The 19,966-nt window shown below is 33.5% G+C and overlaps 1 protein-coding gene and 1 pseudogene across 2 annotated transcripts in view; one reads left to right on the top strand and one right to left on the bottom strand.

Annotated features, from left to right (window-relative positions):
* The window catches only part of PALS2 (protein associated with LIN7 2, MAGUK p55 family member), a 120,503-nt gene that overhangs the window by 63,297 nt on the left and 37,240 nt on the right, over positions 1–19,966 (bottom strand). For both annotated transcript variants that reach the window (XM_031455058.2, XM_031455056.2), the window contains exon 2: positions 6,679–6,797. In XM_031455058.2, the coding sequence (XP_031310918.1) occupies positions 6,679–6,795 (117 nt within the window). In that variant the 5' untranslated portion in view covers positions 6,796–6,797. The remainder of the gene's footprint in view (positions 1–6,678; positions 6,798–19,966) is intronic.
* On the top strand, positions 10,766–11,662 carry LOC135321665 (protein C1orf43-like; annotated as a pseudogene).

Below are 19,966 nucleotides of genomic sequence, written 5' to 3' on the forward strand. Positions count from 1 at the left end.
AATAAAGCTTTAGATTTATTAAAAAAAAAAAAACTGAGCATAAAGTACAGCGAATTCCCATATATTTGCTCCCTCATCCCTAGTTTCCCTTATTCACATCTTGTAGTAACGTGGTAAGTTTTTTATCATTAATGAGCCAATATTGATATACCATAATTGACTGATGTCTATGGTTTACATTTCCATGGATTTTGACTCTTGTGTTGTTCAGTTCCAATGGTTTTGACAAATGCATAATGTCACTGATACATCTTTACAGTACCATACAGAATAGTTCCACTGCTCTAAAAATGTCCTGTGCTCCAGCTGTTCATCCTTCCTTTGTACTCCCCCAAACCCTGGGAACACTAATTTTCTTTTGATACTGTCTCTATAGTTTTTGCTTTTTCCAGAATGTCATATAGTTAGAATCATACAGTGTAGAGCCTTTTCAGACTAGCTTCTTTCACTTGGCAATAAACATTTAAGGTTTCTCCATGTCTCTTCATGACTTTATAGTTCATTTCTTTTTATTGCTGAATAATACTCCATTGTATGGATGTACCACATTTTGCTTATCTATGTACCTATTGAAGGACATCTTCATTGCTTCCAACTTTTGGCAATTATGAATAAAGCTGCTATAAACATTCATGTGCAGGTTTCTGTGTGGACATAAATTATCGATTCACTTGGGTAAATATCAAGGAGTACAATCATTGGATTGTATAGTAACAGTATGTTTTAGCTTTGTAAGAAATTCCCAGACTGTCTTCCAAAGTAAATTGTACCATTTTGTATTGCTACAAGGATTAAATTAGCAGCTTCCTTTTTTGGGATATATGTTTTGCAAATATTTTCTTCCATCTGTAGCTCACCTTTTCATTTTTTTAAATGGTGTCTTTTGAAAAGGAAATCTAATTAATCAAAATTTTCATTAAGCCTCAATCTTTTTAAGTAGTGTCTCTAATCCACTTAGATTAACTAATTAGTGTCTTATCTAAGAAGTCTCTCTCTAATCCAAAGTCACAAAGAGTTTCTCCATATGTGTTCCTGCAGAATCTTTATAGTCTTAGCTCTTAGATCTATGCTTTATTTTCAGCTAATTTTTGCATAGAGGGTGGGGAAAAAGATTTTTTTGCATATATTCGATAGTTTCAGCAACATTTATTGAAAAGACTATATTTCTTCACTGAATTATCATGGTACTATTAACAAAAATCAGTTTACCATATAAGTGGGGGTCTCTTTCTGGGATCTGTTTTATGCCATTGATCTATATGCCAATACTACACTGTCTTCATTACTGTAGGGGCAATCCTTGAAATCAAGTTGTGGATGACATCAAATTTTGTTCTTTTTCAAAATTGTTTGGTCTAGGTTCTTTACACATTTTAATATTTTGTCAGTCTAAAATTCTGACTGGGCTTATACTGTATCTATAGCTTAGTCTGTGGAGAATTAACATCTTAAGAATACTAAGCCTTCCAATTCTTTCATTTATTTAAGTATATATGTATGAATGCCTTTAATTTCAGCAATGATTTTTAGTTTTCAGTGTAGAGGCCCTGAACATATTTTGTTAAACTTATCCCTATTTCACTAAATTTCAATTTCTAGTTGTTCATTGATGGTATATACAAATACAATTGATTTACACAGATTAATCTTTTATCCTATGACCTTGTTAAACTCACTTAAGTTCTTATAGAGGGCTTTTTTTCCCCCTCCTGGTAAATTCTTAGGATTTTTGACATAGATGGCAATGTCATGCTTGAATAAAGACAGTTAATTTTTCCCTCTTCAATTTGTATGACTTTTATTTATTTTTTTCTTGTCATTGTGCACGCGGACACTCCCAGTACAAAGCTGAACGGAAGTGATCTTAGAAAGAAAGCATTCTATCTTTCACCATGAATTATGATGTTAACTGTGGGGTTTACATAGATACCCTCCATCAGGTTGAGGCAACTTCCTTCTATTCTTAGTTTGCTGAATTTTTATCAGGAATAGAAGTTCAACTTTGTAAAATGCTTTTCCTCCAACTATGAACATAATTATATGATTTTTCTTATGTCATTAAAATGGTGACAAACATTTACTGATTTTTAAATATTAAGGCAGCCTTGTGTTTTTAAGACAAAACTCACTTGGTAGTGCAGAATTAGACTTTTTGTATGTTGATAGATTTGATGTGCTAACATTTTCTTTAGAAGTCTAGTTTGTGAGGGATACTATTCTTAAATTAGAATATTTTTAAGCTAATTTTATTATCAGGGCAACACTAAGACTAGTAAAACAAGATTGGAAATGTCATCTTCTCTTTCTTTTTTCTGGAAGAATTCATGTAAAATTGGTATTATTTCTTCCTTAAATGTTTGATAGAATTTTCTTTTGAAGCTATCAAGGCTGGAACTTCTTTTGCAGGAAATATCCAATTACAGAAAATAGATATAGGGCTATTCAGGTTATCTACTCATGTAGTTTCAGTCTTTTGCATCTTTCAAGAAAGTAGTTTCATCTAGTTGTCATTTATTGCCATAAAGTTGTTCATAATATTTTTTGATAATTCTTGTAATGTCTGTTAGATTTGTAGCAATGTCCTCTTTCATTTCTCCTACTGATAATTTGTGTCTAGCTAGAGGTTTACGAATTTTTTTAATACATTCAAAGTTATACTGATTTTTCTTTTTGCCTTTTTTATATTCACACTTATCATTATTTACTACTTTCTGCTTATTTTGAGTTTAATTTTTCTTGTATTTTCTCAAGGTGGATACATATCATTTATATATTGTTCCTAATATAGGCGTTTCCCTCTAAGTGCTGCTCTGCTGCACCCTACAAATTTTGACATATTCTCATTTTTATTCAAGTGTTTTTTATGTTCATTATTTCTTCTTTGACCCATGGTTATTTAGAAGTATGCTATTCAATTTCTACATATGTGGGGATTTTTAGAATAACTTTGTTATTAATTTTCAGTTTGATTCTGCTGTAGTCTGTACTAGTTTCCTTGGTCTATTAAGACAAACTGAGTGAATTCTGCCCAGTGCCATGCATGTTATGAGGACTCTCTACTCAGGCGAGTGGGAATGCAAACTAAACTATTCTGTACCCTTTGTGAGCCCTGGAAACTGTCTGGCCTCCTGTGCTTTTCAGTGGATCTTTCCTTGGACTCTAGAGGCATGCCTCATGATGCAAAGGTCAGCACTTGGCCAGGGATCTGAGGGCATCTCCAAGCACATCTCCAGAGCTCGTTCTGTGTTAGCTTTCTCCTCCCTGACACTGCCACACAAATCCCAATCACCTACATCCCCCCAAATCCCATGCTCTGTTAAGACTGCTGGGCTGTTTGTGTTTCCTCTTTCTGCACTGCAGCATGGAAACTACTCTTCAGGTAGTTCCATAATGCTCACCTCATGTGTTTCCTTCCTCTTAGGAATCATGGTCCTGTGCAGCCTCTTGTCCCATTTCTGAAGATAGCCATCCCCTCTCCCCTGTTTTTATCAACTTTTCTAGTTGTTTCTGGAGTCAAAGTAACTCAAGACTGTTTTCACTCCCTTATGGCTTGGGTGGAATTTACTCACTCTTATATTATTTTTGGTGGCTACCTTAGAGATTTCAATATACATCCCTGACTTTTTAATATTATCTTAAGACATTACTTTTACCACTTTTTGAATAATGAAAACATCTTACAATTGTTTGACTCACTAAGTCTCTCCTTCCTTTTGGGTTATCATCTTCACATATTTCATTTATGTACATGCCATAAATGCCACAAGACATTATTATTTCATCTTAAAACTCAGTATTATTTTCTATTTATTCATTAATATTCCCTTTCCTTTGTCATTCTTTCTGCCAGAAGAACTTCCTTTTGCATTTCTTATTGAGTAAATGTAGATAATTTTTCTCAGATTTTGTTTGTCTAAAAATAAAACCTTCATTTTGCTTTCATTTCTGAAGGTTGCTTTTGCTGAAAAGGGAATTTGAGGTTGGTAGTGTTTTTCTTTGGGCACTTTAATGATCTCAATCCACTCTGTTATGACTTTCATAGTTCCTGTTTTATTGCTAACCATTAGTCTTACTGTTTCTCCTAAAAGGTAATGTGTCTTTCTTCTCCAGTTGCTTTATGAAGTTTCACTTTATCTTCGACTTTTCAGGAGTTTGACTATGATATTCTGAGGTTGTTTTTTGTTTGTTTGTTTTGGTATTTTCTCTGGTGGGGGTTCACATGGCTTCTTGAATTCATCAGCTGATGTTGTTCATTAGTTTTGAAAATTCTCAGCCATTGTGTCTTCAACTATTTCTTCTGTCCCATTCCTCCCTCCTCTCTTTCTGGGATATTAAGTACACATGTATTTGATCTTGAGTATGCCTCACATACTGTCTTTTCCATACATACTTTTCCATGAATTTCAGTTTACATTATTTTCTACTGACCTGTCTTCAAATTCACTAATATTTTCTGCTGTGTTTAGTCTTCTATTAAACTCATCAAATGAACTCTTCATCAGCTATCATATTTTTGAGTTCCTGAATAATCATGATTGTTTTTGATTCTTATTTTCTAGTAATATTTCTAATGTCTTCATTTTCCCCTCTTTCCATCTATTAAAATAATATTAAATTATTTTAAAACATTTATTTGTAACTTTAATAAAGGGTCATCTATGGGACTGCTTCTGTTGTTTTTCTCCTGATTACTAGTCACATGTTCCTGCCTCTCCACAGGTCTAGCAATGTATGCTTTGCTGTTTCCTCAGCAATTTAACCATTTTTCCCTCTACTTATACTGGGAGTGTTGGCCTACTGTGACTTAATATTTCTTTTTTGGAAGTAGAAGTCCTCCCTTCCTCCTGGGATTTCTTCACCTTCAATGTAGGAATACTCAATTACCATTGCTTCTACTTCTTGAGAAACTGCTTGAATGTTGGATACTATTGGGTGATTCTGTTCCTAATTTCACTTTTAACATCAAAAGATTACAGTAGCACTTCAGCTGCTCAAAAGCCATCCAGCCACTTCACCTGTGTACAAGGAACAGTGTACAAGGTGATCCTCTGAATGGCCAATATCAATGACACAAATGCAATTTTTTACCCACAGAAATTCTCAAGAATACACACATTCACAGGCGCACACACACAGCCTATACTGTAGTAGAAAGAACACAAAATTTGAAGAAAGAAGACCTGGCCTAAATCTCATTTTTGTCATTTACTAGCAGAGTGACTTTAGGCAAATAATTTTTCTATTTTAAAATATAACTTTTCAATTTATAAAGTTGTTGCAAAGATGAAATACTATAATATATTTTAAAGACCTTTATTAACTATAAGAATGTTATAGGATGCTTTCCATAATATTATCAGCTAGTTTGTAAATAAAATTTTAAAAATTAATAAAAATAAATTACAAAAAATTATCTAGTTTTTAAATCTACAGATCAAAAGCTATACATTAAACAAACATGGGAATGGGTTATAATAGATATATTGACAATTAAAGCTGACAACCAACAGTAAGTATGACATCAAGGGAGGAGTCAAAAACTACTTTTAAAGTAGCAATAAGAGCTCAGGGTGAGCCATTTAATTAACAGGCTTAAACACACTTAAAACAGCTCTTACTTATTTCAGCAGACCCTGAAGCTATTACTTTATCTCAACACAGTATAGTGATCAATATTTGTGACATGTTAAATCTGAAGGTAAATCATTTCCTATACACTATTATTAAAGTAAAGGAATATCTAATAAATTTTGGAAAGACTGCAATAAAAAAATGACTAAAATAAAAATCCCAGTTGAGTGATCTCTAAGTGGATTAGTTTCTACGTAGGAACCAAAGCTTTTATATCATGTGATCTTAGAATGATTAAGTTTATGAATAAAATGAAGAGTCTGTACCATTAATGGAAAACTGCTAATGGAAAACTCTGTAAAAGCTATGGTTTTTCAGAAGTCTGAGAAGAAAATAAGTAATAGACTGTGGCTAAGAAACGATCATAGGAGAGGGTGAAATCAACATTCTAGGAATGACAAGATGGCTACATGAAGAAATGGTCAAAGAGGGTGTATGGCATAGGTTCTTAAAAGCAAGAATCATCTGAGGAATGGGAGAGCAGGGTTGTGAAATAGTTAATACACTAAGCTTTAGTGACTTTATAAAAATTATAATAGGGAAATAGTAGAAGTTAAATATAACTGGGCCAAAAATGGTTGTAAAAATATAAAATATATATGGATGAGTTTAAAAGATTACTACAGAGTTGATTATGCAAACACATCCAAAATATTGGGGCTATCAAGAAAAAACAAGATTTCAAAAAGTACTAGATATTAGGAAGTAAAGAAAGAATTGAAATGAAAAATAGGTACATGTTCAGTGTAAAAGAAGAAACTCAGTACCTTGTTGTTGAAAATGAAGACAGGTCTGGAATCCTTTTTTACATACTTTCATTATAACATGACTATTCACTTATTATTTCCCTAAAACTTTAAAGTTAGCACAGAAAAGGTAAAAGTGATCTAATTTTTGTGTACAGTAAGATTTCATTAGTTGGTAACTGTTATTATTTGCTAACTAAGCCTAAGGCATATCAACCAGGTTCTAAAACAGTAACCTAAAAAGACCTCTGAAAAAACAATTGAAAAATAATTTAGTTATCTTATGAATAAACCAATATACCTTAGCAAGTGATTTTACAATAGGATTCTCCATAATCCCTTTGAGGAAAATTAGGTCTATTTCTTCTGCTCCTGTAGATGAGGGCAGCTCCGTAAGGTTATCCAACACTTGCTGCATTGCTGCTGAAATAAAAGCAATATTAAAAACAAGAACAAAAATCTTAAATTCCAAGCTACTATGAAATATGATTGAAATTAATTAAAATAAAAAGACATTAACAGTTAACACTCTTGAAAAATCACATTTTAAAAAACTGAATTGTTAAATAGAATAAATTTCAAATTTACTTCCCATGAATTAGCTTCAGGACAGGTTTTTACAGGCAATTTGGGCTTAATCAGACTACCTTATACATACTTACAACTTTATACTTGCTTTCTATTTTTCAAATTTAAAAACATTACTACAGAAGAAATATAAAATTGGAATAGATCAACAAAAAGTAAAAAGATTGGATTAGGTAATCAAGAAATTTCCTTCCAACAAGCCCAGAACCAGATGATTTTACTGGTAAATTGTATCAAATATTAAAGAACTAAAACCTATCACTTCACAAACTCTTCCAAAAAAAGTAGAAGAGGAAGGAACACTTCTCAACTATTCTATGAGATTCTGGTACTAAATCCAGACAAAGACATCAAAAGAAAACTATAGCCAATATCCATTATAAATACAGATGCAAAAAATCTTAAATAACATACTAGCAAACTGAATCCAGCAACACACGAGAAGGATTGTACACAATGACCAAGCACAATTTATCCCAGGAATGCAAGGGTGGTTCATCAACATGATAATCAATATAATACACTGTATTAATAGAAGAAAACCACATTGTATCTCAACAGGCACATAAAAAGCATTTGACAAAATCCAATACCCTCTCATGATAAAAAATATTCAGCTATGATAGAAGGGAAATTTCCTCAAGGGCATTTATGAAAAACTCATAGCTAATATCATACTTAATGGTGAAAGGCTGGATGCTTTCCTGTAAGATTAGGAACAAGGCAAGGATGTCTACTCTTGCCATTTCTACTCAGCATTGTACTGGAGGATCTAGCCAGGGTGGTTAGGCAAGAAAAAGAAAAAGGCATCCAGCTGAAAAATGAATAAGTAAAACTATCTCTTTTTGCAGATTACAGGGTCTTATACATAGAAAATCCTAAGGAACATACAAAATTTTCTTAGAATAAATGAGTTCAGCAAGTTTGCAGGATATAAGATCAAAATACAAAAATCAATTGCATTTCTATACACTAGCAATGAACAATCTGAAAATGAAATTAAGAAAATCATTCCTTTTACAATAGTATCAAAAACAATAAAATAATTACACATAAATGTAACAAAAGAACTGCAAGCTTTTTGCACTGAAACTATAAAATATCATTGAAAGAATTAAAGAAGACTTAGATAAAAAGATATCCATACTCATGGATTAGAAGACTTAATTTTGTTTAAGAGAACAATATTCCCCAAATTGATCCACAGGTTTAATGCAATCCTTATAAAAATCTCAGCTTCCCTCCGTCTCCCTACCATTTTGAATATGGATAAGCTGATCCTAATATTCACGTGGGAAATGCAATGAACTCAGAATAGCCAAATAATCTTCAAAAAGAACAAAGCTGGAAGACTCACACTTAATTTCAAAACTGACCAAAAAAGCTACAGTAATCAAGACTGTGTGGTACTGGCACAAAGACAGACACATAACTAAATAAGAGTCCATAAATGAATCCATAAATTTATGGTCAACTGATTTTCGACAAGAGTGGCAAGACAATTCAATGGAGAAGGAATAGTCTTCAAAAAAATGGAACTGAGACAACTGGATGTGTACATGAAGAGGGTGAAGCTAGACTCCCTACTTCATTCAGTACCAATCTTAATTTCATTCAGATTAGTTTTATTAGTTTTATTTTCCCTTGATGCTTAAGTCTACTAATATTGCAATTTGTTTTTAATATTTTTATTTATTAGAATAATACCTGAACATTGTCAAAACTCAGATTGTATTACTAAGTGGCTTACGATGAAAAATAGCAGTTCTCTATTCCATGTTGTCATCTTCCCTCTCAACTTTTCCTACTCTCCAGAAGTAATTACTTTGAATTTGTTATTTTTTTTAATCACAACTATATTTCTGGACAACATGCTATTATTGCTACTTTTTGATTTACCATTTTAGACATTATTTTTGTTAGAATAGTACTGGTGGGTTAAGCTTTACCTTTCCCTAGCTCCAGACTGGCAATTTTCAATAAAATCAAGTTAGTGCTTTTCATATGGGACTCCTACAAGGTTTTTTCCCAGATGTTCCAACCAACTTCTCACGTTTCTATAATTTTTCCAAGTGCTTAATTATCAGAACGATTCCTTGACTTTCACCCTTGAACTCTCTCCCAAGTAGTCTTCTCTTGCACTTTAACTGAGATAGCTTCATCTTTAGGTCTCCTAGTCAGTATGTGTAAATGAATGACAATTTTGGAAGTAATGAGGTGGACAGGTGAAAAATATGCATTTACAACAAGCAGAAGAAAAACTGATTTGAGCTAAAATGAAGAAAGCAGACACTAGGAAATAAAGAATATAAGCAAAGGCTACTTCATAATTTTGCTTGAGGTCCAATGTGTAATTTGGGCAGAGAACATTAGAATCAACAATCTTCAGAAGTACTTTTACCCTGTGCCTATAAATGTAGTTAGCTCTACTTTTCAAGATTACTTTTTTCTTTCCTTTGACATTCTTTGCTTTATTTTCATTATGGAAAATTCCAAATATATACAAAAGGAGACAATATAACAAACCCAATAATCATCAACTCCAACAATTAGCAACTCATGGCAAATTTTGTTTCATACCCTTATATACTTCCTATTCTACACAACTTTGAAGCAAACACCAGATATCGTATTTCAGAGTATAAGTCTAACAGATCAGGGCCCTTTTTAAGCAATGTAACCAAAATACTCAACAAAATAACAGCAATTTCTTAATATCATCAAACATCTAGCTGGTGTTCAAATTTCCAGTTGTACTGAAGAAGTTTTTTTTTTGCAGTTTCTTCTGTATTTTATTTTTTTTATTGAAGTATAGTCAGCTTACAATGTTGTGTCAATTTCTGGTGTACAGCATGTTTTAGTCATATATATACAGACACACATACATTCCTTTTCATATTCTTTTTTCATTAGAGGCTACTACAAGATATTGAATATGGTTCTCTGTGCTATATAGTAGAATTTTGTTGTTTATCTATTTTATATATCTGCAAATCCCAAACTCCCAATTTATCCCTTCCCACCCCCTTTCCCCACTGGTAACCATAAGTTTGTCTTCTATGTCTGTGAGCCTGCTTCTCTTTCATAAATAAGTCCATTTGTGTCATTTTTTTAGATTCCACATACAAGTGATATCATATGGCATTTTTCCTTCTCTTTCTGGCTTACTTCACTTAGTATCATAATCTCCAAGCCCATCCATGTTGCTGCAAATGGCATTATTTTATTTTTTTATGGCTGAGTAGTATTCCATTCCTCCCCCTCTACACACACACACACACACATCTTCTTTATCCAATCATCTGTTAATGGACATTTATGTTGCTTCCATGTCTTGGCTATTGTAAATAGTGCTGCTATGTACATTGGGGTGCATGTATCTTTTTGAATTAGAGTTTCCTTTGGATATATGCCCAGGAGTGGGATTGCTGGATCATATGGTAAGTCTATTTTTAGTTTTTTAAGGAATACCTACACTGTTTTCCATAATGGCTGATTTTTTTTTTAAGTGTATCTTCTATATTGGTTCTTGAGGTGTTTAAATTTTTATATTTGTGCTTAGTTAAGTGGGAAGAAAAGTGGCAGAAATTGTAAAATACACCCTTGGATATTCTGAAGAACTTTATAAGTTGTTACTGATTCTTGAGTGTATGAAATTTAATTAAAAACTAGTAAGTCTGTCAATATACTACATCTTGAAAAGGGAATCTATATTATAAAGTTGCCAAACATTCTCAAACTAATTGTACATTTGATGGAATTTTAATAAAAATACAACAGACCCCTCCCCTCATATAACTATGTTGTCAGGCCAGGTCTGGCTTGGTCTTCCCCCTCTAAGGAAAGGGCCTGGCCAGGGAGCTCCAGGGAAGTTAGGCTGAGGAGGCAGGGCAGTGGGGTAGACTGATACAGTGCTGAGCAGGTTAGGGAGGCCAGTCCTGGGAGAATGTTGTGCTAGTGAAGGTTGATGAAAATCTGGTATTTGTTCTGCTATTCATTTTTGTGAGGAAGTGAATTATGTTCCTCGCCATGAAATCTTGAAGGGGGACCTCATGTCCCTGTGGGGTATATGCCCCCAAAGACTTCAAAGAGGACACTGATTATCTGACTATCCAGGCTTAAGAATATCAAGTACAAACTTCAGCATCTTGTGGGTGACAGTGCAAGACGGCGACAGCTGGAAACCCAGGGAAGTCAGAATTGCTACAACTATCTGCTGTAGTATGAAACCTCTGGACACTATGCCTCTGAGAATCCATCTCAAGCTGAAGAAGCATCCTTGCTCCTTAATGGGCAAGATTTTCGGCTCCCACCTGCTAGACCTTCTAAAACAGTAGTAGTCCTTTCAAGGGTGTGCACAAGGCCCTCACTGATACCCTGCTGAGTGACTGAAACAGCCTGCTATGGGACACAGGTCTGCGGCCAGAGAAAGTACCTGTGCTATCAAGGGGACTGGACTCAGCTGGCCGCAGTGGTCAAAGCAGAGAATAGGAGCTCTCAGCACCACCACCAGTCAGAGTAAAGACCTAATCTGGTCTCCTGAGCTCTTCCAGCAACCATCAGGTGACATACCTCCTCTACAGTCAGAAGAATAAACATGCCAAATACTTCCTCAAGTGGAAGAGCTTTAAGCACAACTACAGTGGACCCTTGAACAACATGGATTTGAACTGCTAAGGTCCATTTATATGTGGATTATTTTCAACAAATATGTATTACAGTACTGCAGTTGGTTGAATCTGACAACCCAGAACTGCAGAGACCGTCTAAGTGGATTTTCCACTATGCAGAGGGTCAGTGCCTCTAACCCCCTCTGTTGTTCAAGGGTCAACTGAATCACACTTTGGGGAGTAGTCTGTGATGGAACTGAAGGACTCTCATGAAAGACTCAGACAGACTGCAGTGTGCTTGCCAAGCAGCCCCTAGGTAATCTGGCTCTGCAGGCCCAGACTGGACCAACCAAAGCCCCACTGAACCCAGAACTCTTAGAGCTTGTACTTAGAAGGTCATTTGCCAGTCCTTTCTTATGGGCAGTTTCAGAACATCTGCTAAGACTTTATTTTCCCGTGATAGCACTTTTTTCTGGAGTTGAATTCAGATATTATTTATAATGTTCCTGCTGAAAAATTCTCACTTAGTTTACCTGCCCTGTTCCAGGCTATTTAATCCCAAAGGTGAGAGCTGGGGTAAGGAAACTTGGTGTCTTCAATATCTTCCTATTTTGAATGGGAACTGTTTGGATTTATAGCGTCTCAGAGTTGACTAGTGGGAAAGGCAAACAGGAACTGGTGGAGAGGTTAGATAAGGTGGTGGTGGCATGTGGAACTTACCCTGGTGATCCAGTTACAAAATGTCAAACCTTAGCATAACTTCCCTGATGTGCAAGAATTTGCCCTACACTTTCATTCCATACTCTGTTGTGAATAAAATAATGTTCTGATACCTGGCATAATCCCATTTGCCTTCATTTATTGGGATGTTATAGGACAATGTGAAGAAATAATTGCCCTTAAGAAGCCAATTCACTGGTTTGTCCTTATAAATTAGTTATCTAATAACATGAATGATCAAAAAAATACAAGTTTCTTTAAACTAAATTGTCCTAAAAGCACATGAAAAAAATAAGAAAATATGAGAAAATTACAACAAAGAGTAATGAGAGAGAATTAACCTTATAAAATATTCAAACACAAACTAAATCTATAATAACCATTCAGACATGGACAACCACAAGGCAACTCTAGTGTACATAATACATGAAATAGGAAGCTCTCTGTAATGGGAATCCTGCAAAGCTGAGTGGGAGCCAGACAGGCAGGGAAGTGTCCCAATTTACTCAGAAATTCCAGGAAGAAAGGAAAGTCCCAAAATTCAGAAAGTTAAGTTTCCTACAAGTTATACTTCTCCTTAATTACTAGAGAATGGACTCTTTAATTGGAAGCTAGATTCAGTAACAAACAAATGGGATTCTTAATTGAATTAGAGAAAAATTAAAATATTTAATTCAGATCCTTCAATTACAAATATGAACAAATCAAGAATCACTAAACATTGACAAAAACTAGAAGCATGAATGCAACTCACCAAATTTAATAAACAGAAACATTAACTGCCAAAGAAACAGACTTACTTGAGGGGGTTGGTGAAAGAAAAAGATTAAATTATAATGTGTGGGGGCAGCAGCAGGGGTATTGGGGAGATCAACCTGAAGAATTTTCCCACTAGAAAAGGGCAATGAGAGGAAAAGTAGGAGAAACCCGCTATGGACCGTGAAAGGCCAAAATTTACAAGTAGTGGGAAATTCAGAAATAGAAGGAGTTAAAAAGGAAAACAGAAATCAATCCAAGAAAAAAACCCCCACAGATTTGATCAATATGTTGGCTGTTTCAAAAGACCAATATAAATAGACTGATATTTGGCTAGTCTGACTAAGAAAAGAGAAGACACAAATAACATTAGAAATGCAATGAGAAAATAACTGCAGGCATAAAGAAGATTCCAAAGAGACCACAATGAATGACTTTACTTTAAAATCTAGCCTCGTAGAGATTTGCTAGGAAAATGTCAATTATTGAAACTTAGGAAAAAGAAGTAAAAATGGAAACAGACCATAATAGAAGAAATTGAAAAGGTTTTCAAAGATCTACCCTTTTAAAATGACATTAGTCCTGAATAGACTTAAGAATAAATACTAACAAACCTTCAAGAAAGAGATGATTCACATTTTTAAAACAAAACATAGTAAAGAGCAAAAAGTTTCCAACTTCTACATGGATTTCAAAACTCAATAAAAAGAAAATTATAACCCCCCTTAAGCGCATATATGCAAATATCTCAAACAACATATTAGCAAACTGAATCTAACAATATCTTAAAAAATAGCAATTAATACCCAAGTACAGTTTATCCTAGTAAAGAGAGTTCAGCATTAAGACATGCATAGTGTAATTTATATTACCACAGTATAAGAAAAAAAAAACTCCACAATCATCTCAATGCTTCAAATACATCAAATAAAATTCAAAATCCAATCCTAAAGGAAAATGTTACCATAGTAAAACTAGAATGAAACCAGAATAATTTTATTCCAGAATCTATATGAACATCATACTTAATGGAAGAAAGCCAGAAGTTTTACCTTTAAAGCCAAGGAAAAGATTGAGACTACCCACTGAGAATACTACTTTTCAAAACCATATTGAAAATTTTAATCAATGAAGTAAGAGGTGACATTAAAAAAAACCACAGATGATAACTATCTACTTAGGAAAGTCTCAAAGAATCATTTGAAAAATTATTAAAGTTAGTTATAAGAGTTTGGCTAAGTGACTAGACACTACAGCAATATAGAAAAGTCGAAAGTTTTTCTAAATAATAGTAAAAAATCAATTAGAAAACATCATTGGGGGAAAAAGATATCCCATTTATAACAGCAACAAAATCTACAAATAAAGAATAAGGCTAAAATAAAAACGTTCAGACAGATACAAGGAAAACTATACAATATACTAGAAGACATTTAAAATAAATAAAGAGACCATGTTCTGGGATAGGAAGATCCAATACTAAAAAAATGTTACTTCTTTCCAAATCATTCTTTAAAAAAAAAAAAAAGAAAGTAAGAAGAAATCCTAGCAGAAATCCCAATAGAATTTTGGGGTAAAGTCATTCTAAAATTTACCTGAAAATTAAATGTGTAAAATCAGCCAATACATTTGGAAAAGGGCATAAATGTACAGGAGGTGACTGCACTATCATGTATAAAAACACTATAAATTGAACTGGTGCAGCATTGGCACAGCAACAGGAAATCTTGAACAGAATAGCTACATAGGATTTAATATATGCAAAAGGTGACATTTCAAATCAGTGGGGGTAGGGTTCAGTTAAATATGGTAGACTGACTGCTTAAGTTTATAGTCTCCCTTTAGAATCTCTATTAAAACAGCAGCAAAATATTAATAAAGGTAAAAAAAAAAACCCAAAAATAAAGCAAATAGCTAAAGAGGGAAAAAAACAGTAAAAATGTCTGAAAGTTTGACACTGGTAGGAACAAAAACTAACTCAGAGCAAACAGTAGACTACTTCCTGAATATTTCTGGAATCCAACAATTTCTTTCCATCAGCCCCTCGTGAGTCCTAGCCACCATCATTTCTTGCCCAGACTACACAAAAGCCTCCTACATATATATAAATTTCTTATGAGTGATACATATCTCACCTGCAAGGAACTGATAAAAATGTAAATTTTATGGCTTATTAGCCTTTTAAATACATTATTAGATTCAACAATCTGTACCATCCTTTGTAGCTTTAGTGGCACCAATCTTTCCCTATCCTGATGCAAAGTCCTCCCCACAACTTACCACCATCTTTGTGTACCTAATTCATACCCATCCTTCAGGAGCAGAATTTCTATGTCCTTGGCTGCTCCAATTAGGATAAATTTTCCCAATATATAGTTTCATAGTATTCTACGCTTTGTAACTCTTAATAAAGCTGTAAATATTTTGGTAAGTATTTATTTAATGTATAATTTTCTTTTTAAGCTCTTAAGCCTGATAAATGCAGAAATCTGATCTGTCTTGTTCAAACCTATATTCCCAGCGACCAGCCCACAGTTTGATACATCACAAGTTCTCAATAACCTAGTTTCAGTCACAAAAATGTAACATTTTTCTGTTACCAAAATAAAGAATAGTTTTAAAATTATATATTGTTATTTATAAATAAAACATTTGTATAATACTTGGAATCAGCAAAATATGATGTAGTTTATAAAGCAGTAATCTTAAAGCTTTTAACTTTCCACAAATAGTATTACAAAGCATAAAGATAGAAGTGGTATCTTTCAATGTTTAGTCTACTAAAATAGCAGGCTTTTACAATATCAATTACATATAAATATACTTCTAACTTTGTATAATACAGTTCAGTAAAAAAGGCAAATTTAATAAAATGAATGGTATTTACCCACCTATATTCTGTTCCAAAAGCTTTCTAGAATTGTTTTACAAAAGCATTTCTACCCCGTTTTTAGAACTATAAGTAAATAGATCAACCATTTTTAATAAATTAGGACTAGAGCCTACTTTAATATTAAAAATCCTTTTGTAATCACATTTGGTGGTATATTCACTCCCATTCAATTCAACAAACTGAATTCTCCAATGAAAATATGACAAGTAAATTAATTTCCATCACATTAAAAATTATTTCTGCTCTTATGCTTTAAAGAGTAACAATTATTTCACCAGAACCATGCTGCATAATTTACAGATCCAGAAAACATAAAACGAAATCTTATTCTGTTTGCATTTGAAAATATTTAGGCATAATTTTAAAGGAGCTAACCAAAAGTCATGTGGAGAACTTCTAATGCATTTGCAATAGAGCAGCCAAAAAAAAAAAAAAAAAAATTTAAATACATTTCCAAGAAACGGTATAGAAAAAAGGAGCCTACTGAAATTTGGATCAAGTAATACTTCTTTATAATTAAATTTTGACACAATATTCACACAACTGATTTGACTATGACAGCAAGAGTTCATCTAAATCATTAGATCAACAAAAACAATTGTTTTCTATAAAATAACAATATGCAGTCAATACCTTAGCTCACAAACTAATATCTTCAAATTCTAATTTAGTTATACTGAGTCAAGGAAGAAAGTTAAACTTTGAATGTGCTCAGCTAATTTAATCAGTGTTAGATGAACACTTCTAGGCCAGGCATGACAGTAGATATTGAAGAGAACAGAGACACAATATCTTTCCTCTAAAACCTAAATCTAATAGATCAAAATGTGTAAAGACATGAATAAAGCACGATGATAAGAACACTAAGAAGGAATGCAGAATTAAGTGATACAGCTTAGTGGTTAAGAACCCGGACTCTTAATTAGTCCTGAAAACCTGAGTAAATGACTTAACCTCTCCAAGTCAGTTTCTTTCTGTTAAGTGGGGAATGAAAATAGCATATATCCTACAGAGTTGTTGCAGCTAAATAATGCATGGAAACTCCTGGAACAATACCTTCTAGTACATTATTAACACTGAGTGAGTACCGGAAAGGAGAGGTTAACTCTTTCTTTGATGGGGGTGGCAGAATGATAAGATGATGAGAAACTGGGGAGACACCAGAGGAAGGCATCTTGGTGCAAATAATCAAACATTTCATCCTACTGAAAATCTTGAATTTATGCTCAACATTTAAAGCCTTAAAACAAAACTTGGAGCCATATTTCCCAAAGTATTCCTAGAGAAAATCTAAGCTTGGAGTCAACAAAAGAAAAGGGCAGGCACAGTGGATGGGCAACCACTCACAGCAATTAAGGAATCCCATAAACAAAGGCACACTTTTTGGTTGAAGTTCCACAAACTTCTTTCCAGAGAGAGTGGGTACATGTTCTGCATGGGAAGGGTTCCTTACATGGATGTGGGGCCTGAACAAACAGCAAAGAGGCTGAAGTACACCTGGTCCTTCACAAAAGACACTAAAGAAGAGGTGTTGGGGAAGGGAGACTGATTATCCAGGAGTGAATGCACTAAAGTAGTATTTCTCAAATAGGAAACTACTGGCATAATCCTTTCTGCACAGGATTGTTCTTCAAATGTTTGGTAGGAACACTACCAAATGCCTGTAGTATTCCTCAGTTATTGTAACAACCAAAAATTCCCCTTACCACACTGTCTAACACTTCCAGGAGTGGCAACACCTTTTCCCCTTCTGTTCATCCAACTTACAGCCTTGTACTAGTATGTTCTATCTCCTGAGTAAATTCCTCCTTCTTAATTTAGCTATCTTGAGGGCTCCCAGCTTGCTCACCAGCTTTTTGCCTAAATATCCGAAGGAGCCTCCCTGAGGACAGGATTACAACATACTCAGTGCCTACTGATGCCCTCCCATTCCAGGAGAGGGGGACACCCTACACATCTACAGAGGAAACCCTCACCAACTATATATTCTGGATTAATCAGCCTAGTCCTTCATTTATAAATATAAACCAACCACTTCAGATCAGGTATCTGAAGAAAACATTGGTGACAGGGGACAAAGCTTGAACAAACTAAACTATGAGGGAAACAGATGGTGCTGAGAATAGAACTTTAAATTTTTATTTTTATTAGCATTCTTAAAGATATGTGAGCAGCTATTGCATTCATATAGGAGCAGGCGGCTAAAAGGGAGAAAATGGAGCAATCTGAGAAGAAGAAAAAGTTCCTGGCAGTTAAAAATAGTATTGTTAAATTTTAAAAAATCAAACAGCAGGTTAAATGATAGAATGATAAGGCTGAAATTGCTAATCTGGAAAATCAAGTCAAGGTAAACTCCCAAATGCAGAACAAAGAGGAAAAGATGGAAAATACGAGAATACTTAAAATTAAGTCCAACAGTGCCTATCAGGAGTTTTGCAAGACAAGATCAGAGACAAGGATGGGAAGGAAATAGTTGAAGAAATTATAAAAGAAAATGTTCCTGAACTTAAATGACATACAAACTTCAAAATGAATGAAAAAGACTCAGATCTAGACATATCTAAGTGAAATTTCAAAATGCTGAGGATTAACAGGGGAGAGGTGAAGATGTCCAGAAAAAAAAGAAAAGAGATTGTAAAAGGAACAATAATCAGACTCTAATGCCACTTATTACTGGTAATATTCAATACTAGAAGATAATGGAGTAAAAATGTTAGTTTTGATGAAAAATGAGTTTAAAAAACAATAGGTTATTTTTAATAAGTCAATATATATTCACACATGTATACACATGGATATGTGTGTGTGTATATATATATCTGTGTGGTGAAAGTTTAACTATATTAAAATATTTTAAACACAAAAATTGATTTTCTCCAAAGAGATTTCCTTCATAGACTTTCTAGTAAAATTTATCCCTATATTTGAATATATTCTTTTTCATAACCTGACTATGACTGTTTTATTAATAAAATATTTTAGCAATCTTTCCATATTGGAGCTCATTCTTTCCAATGTATCTAGTACTTCACAGTATGCATGCATCAACATTCAGTCAGTCCTCTACTGAAAAATATACAGGTTCCTTCCATTTTTTTTTTTTTTGCAGCTATAATCAGTGTTACAATCAGCACCTCATGTCTATATTTATAAACATATATATGTGTTTATGTATGCATCATTACTAAGTAAATACTAAGAGTAGTACTGCTAGGTCAAAGGATATGAGATTTTCCTATTGTCAAATACTGTCAAATTGTCCTCTAAACAGGTTGTATCAGCTATATCTCCATCAAGAGCTCATTTCATTATTTGTTACAACAAATGGAATGATTAAATTTCAGTGAGAGTGAAATTCTGAATTTTAATCTTTTTCTCCAATGCAACATTAAAAATTTTTAACTACATACTTATTTACCTATAAAATAGACAACTCATGAGGTTATACAATAAATTTACATGACTAATCTACTAAAACCACATAAATGCTAAATATTCTGTTTTATCTAATAGTCTTCAATTCAGTCTCTTCAACCATCTCTCAATGGTGATTCTTGCTAATTATTCAAAGTGTAAGTGAAAAACGAATCTCAACAGCAATTTAATTACAATTTTTCCCACCTTATAAACAATGTTTTTAGTTAAATCAAATTGCTGAAAACAAAATGAAAAAAAATACAGAAAGCAGAAATACAGAACCCATTGGGTTTTCCCCTAATTTAATCATCTTAACTGACCCACTTTGCACTTTATCATCCTCTGATGACAAGTTTTAATTCAGAAAGGAAAGTGAACTACAATTTTCAATGAACTTATCAATATTCCTATCATGAACTAAGTGCCTTGCAAAAACAGCTAATATCACTTTCTGGCAATATTACTTGGAAACTATTTTCTATTAAGTGTAATTTCTTCATTTAGAAATCCTCTCAAAAGAAAAAATGTAGGTTCTAGAGAATATTTTCACTGGATTGACATCTGCACTGCCCCTCTCTCCCCTCCACAGGTGTGTTTAAAAACAT

The sequence above is a fragment of the Camelus dromedarius genome, chromosome 7 (assembly GCF_036321535.1).
Source record: "Camelus dromedarius isolate mCamDro1 chromosome 7, mCamDro1.pat, whole genome shotgun sequence".
NCBI classification, from domain to species: Eukaryota; Metazoa; Chordata; class Mammalia; order Artiodactyla; family Camelidae; genus Camelus; species Camelus dromedarius.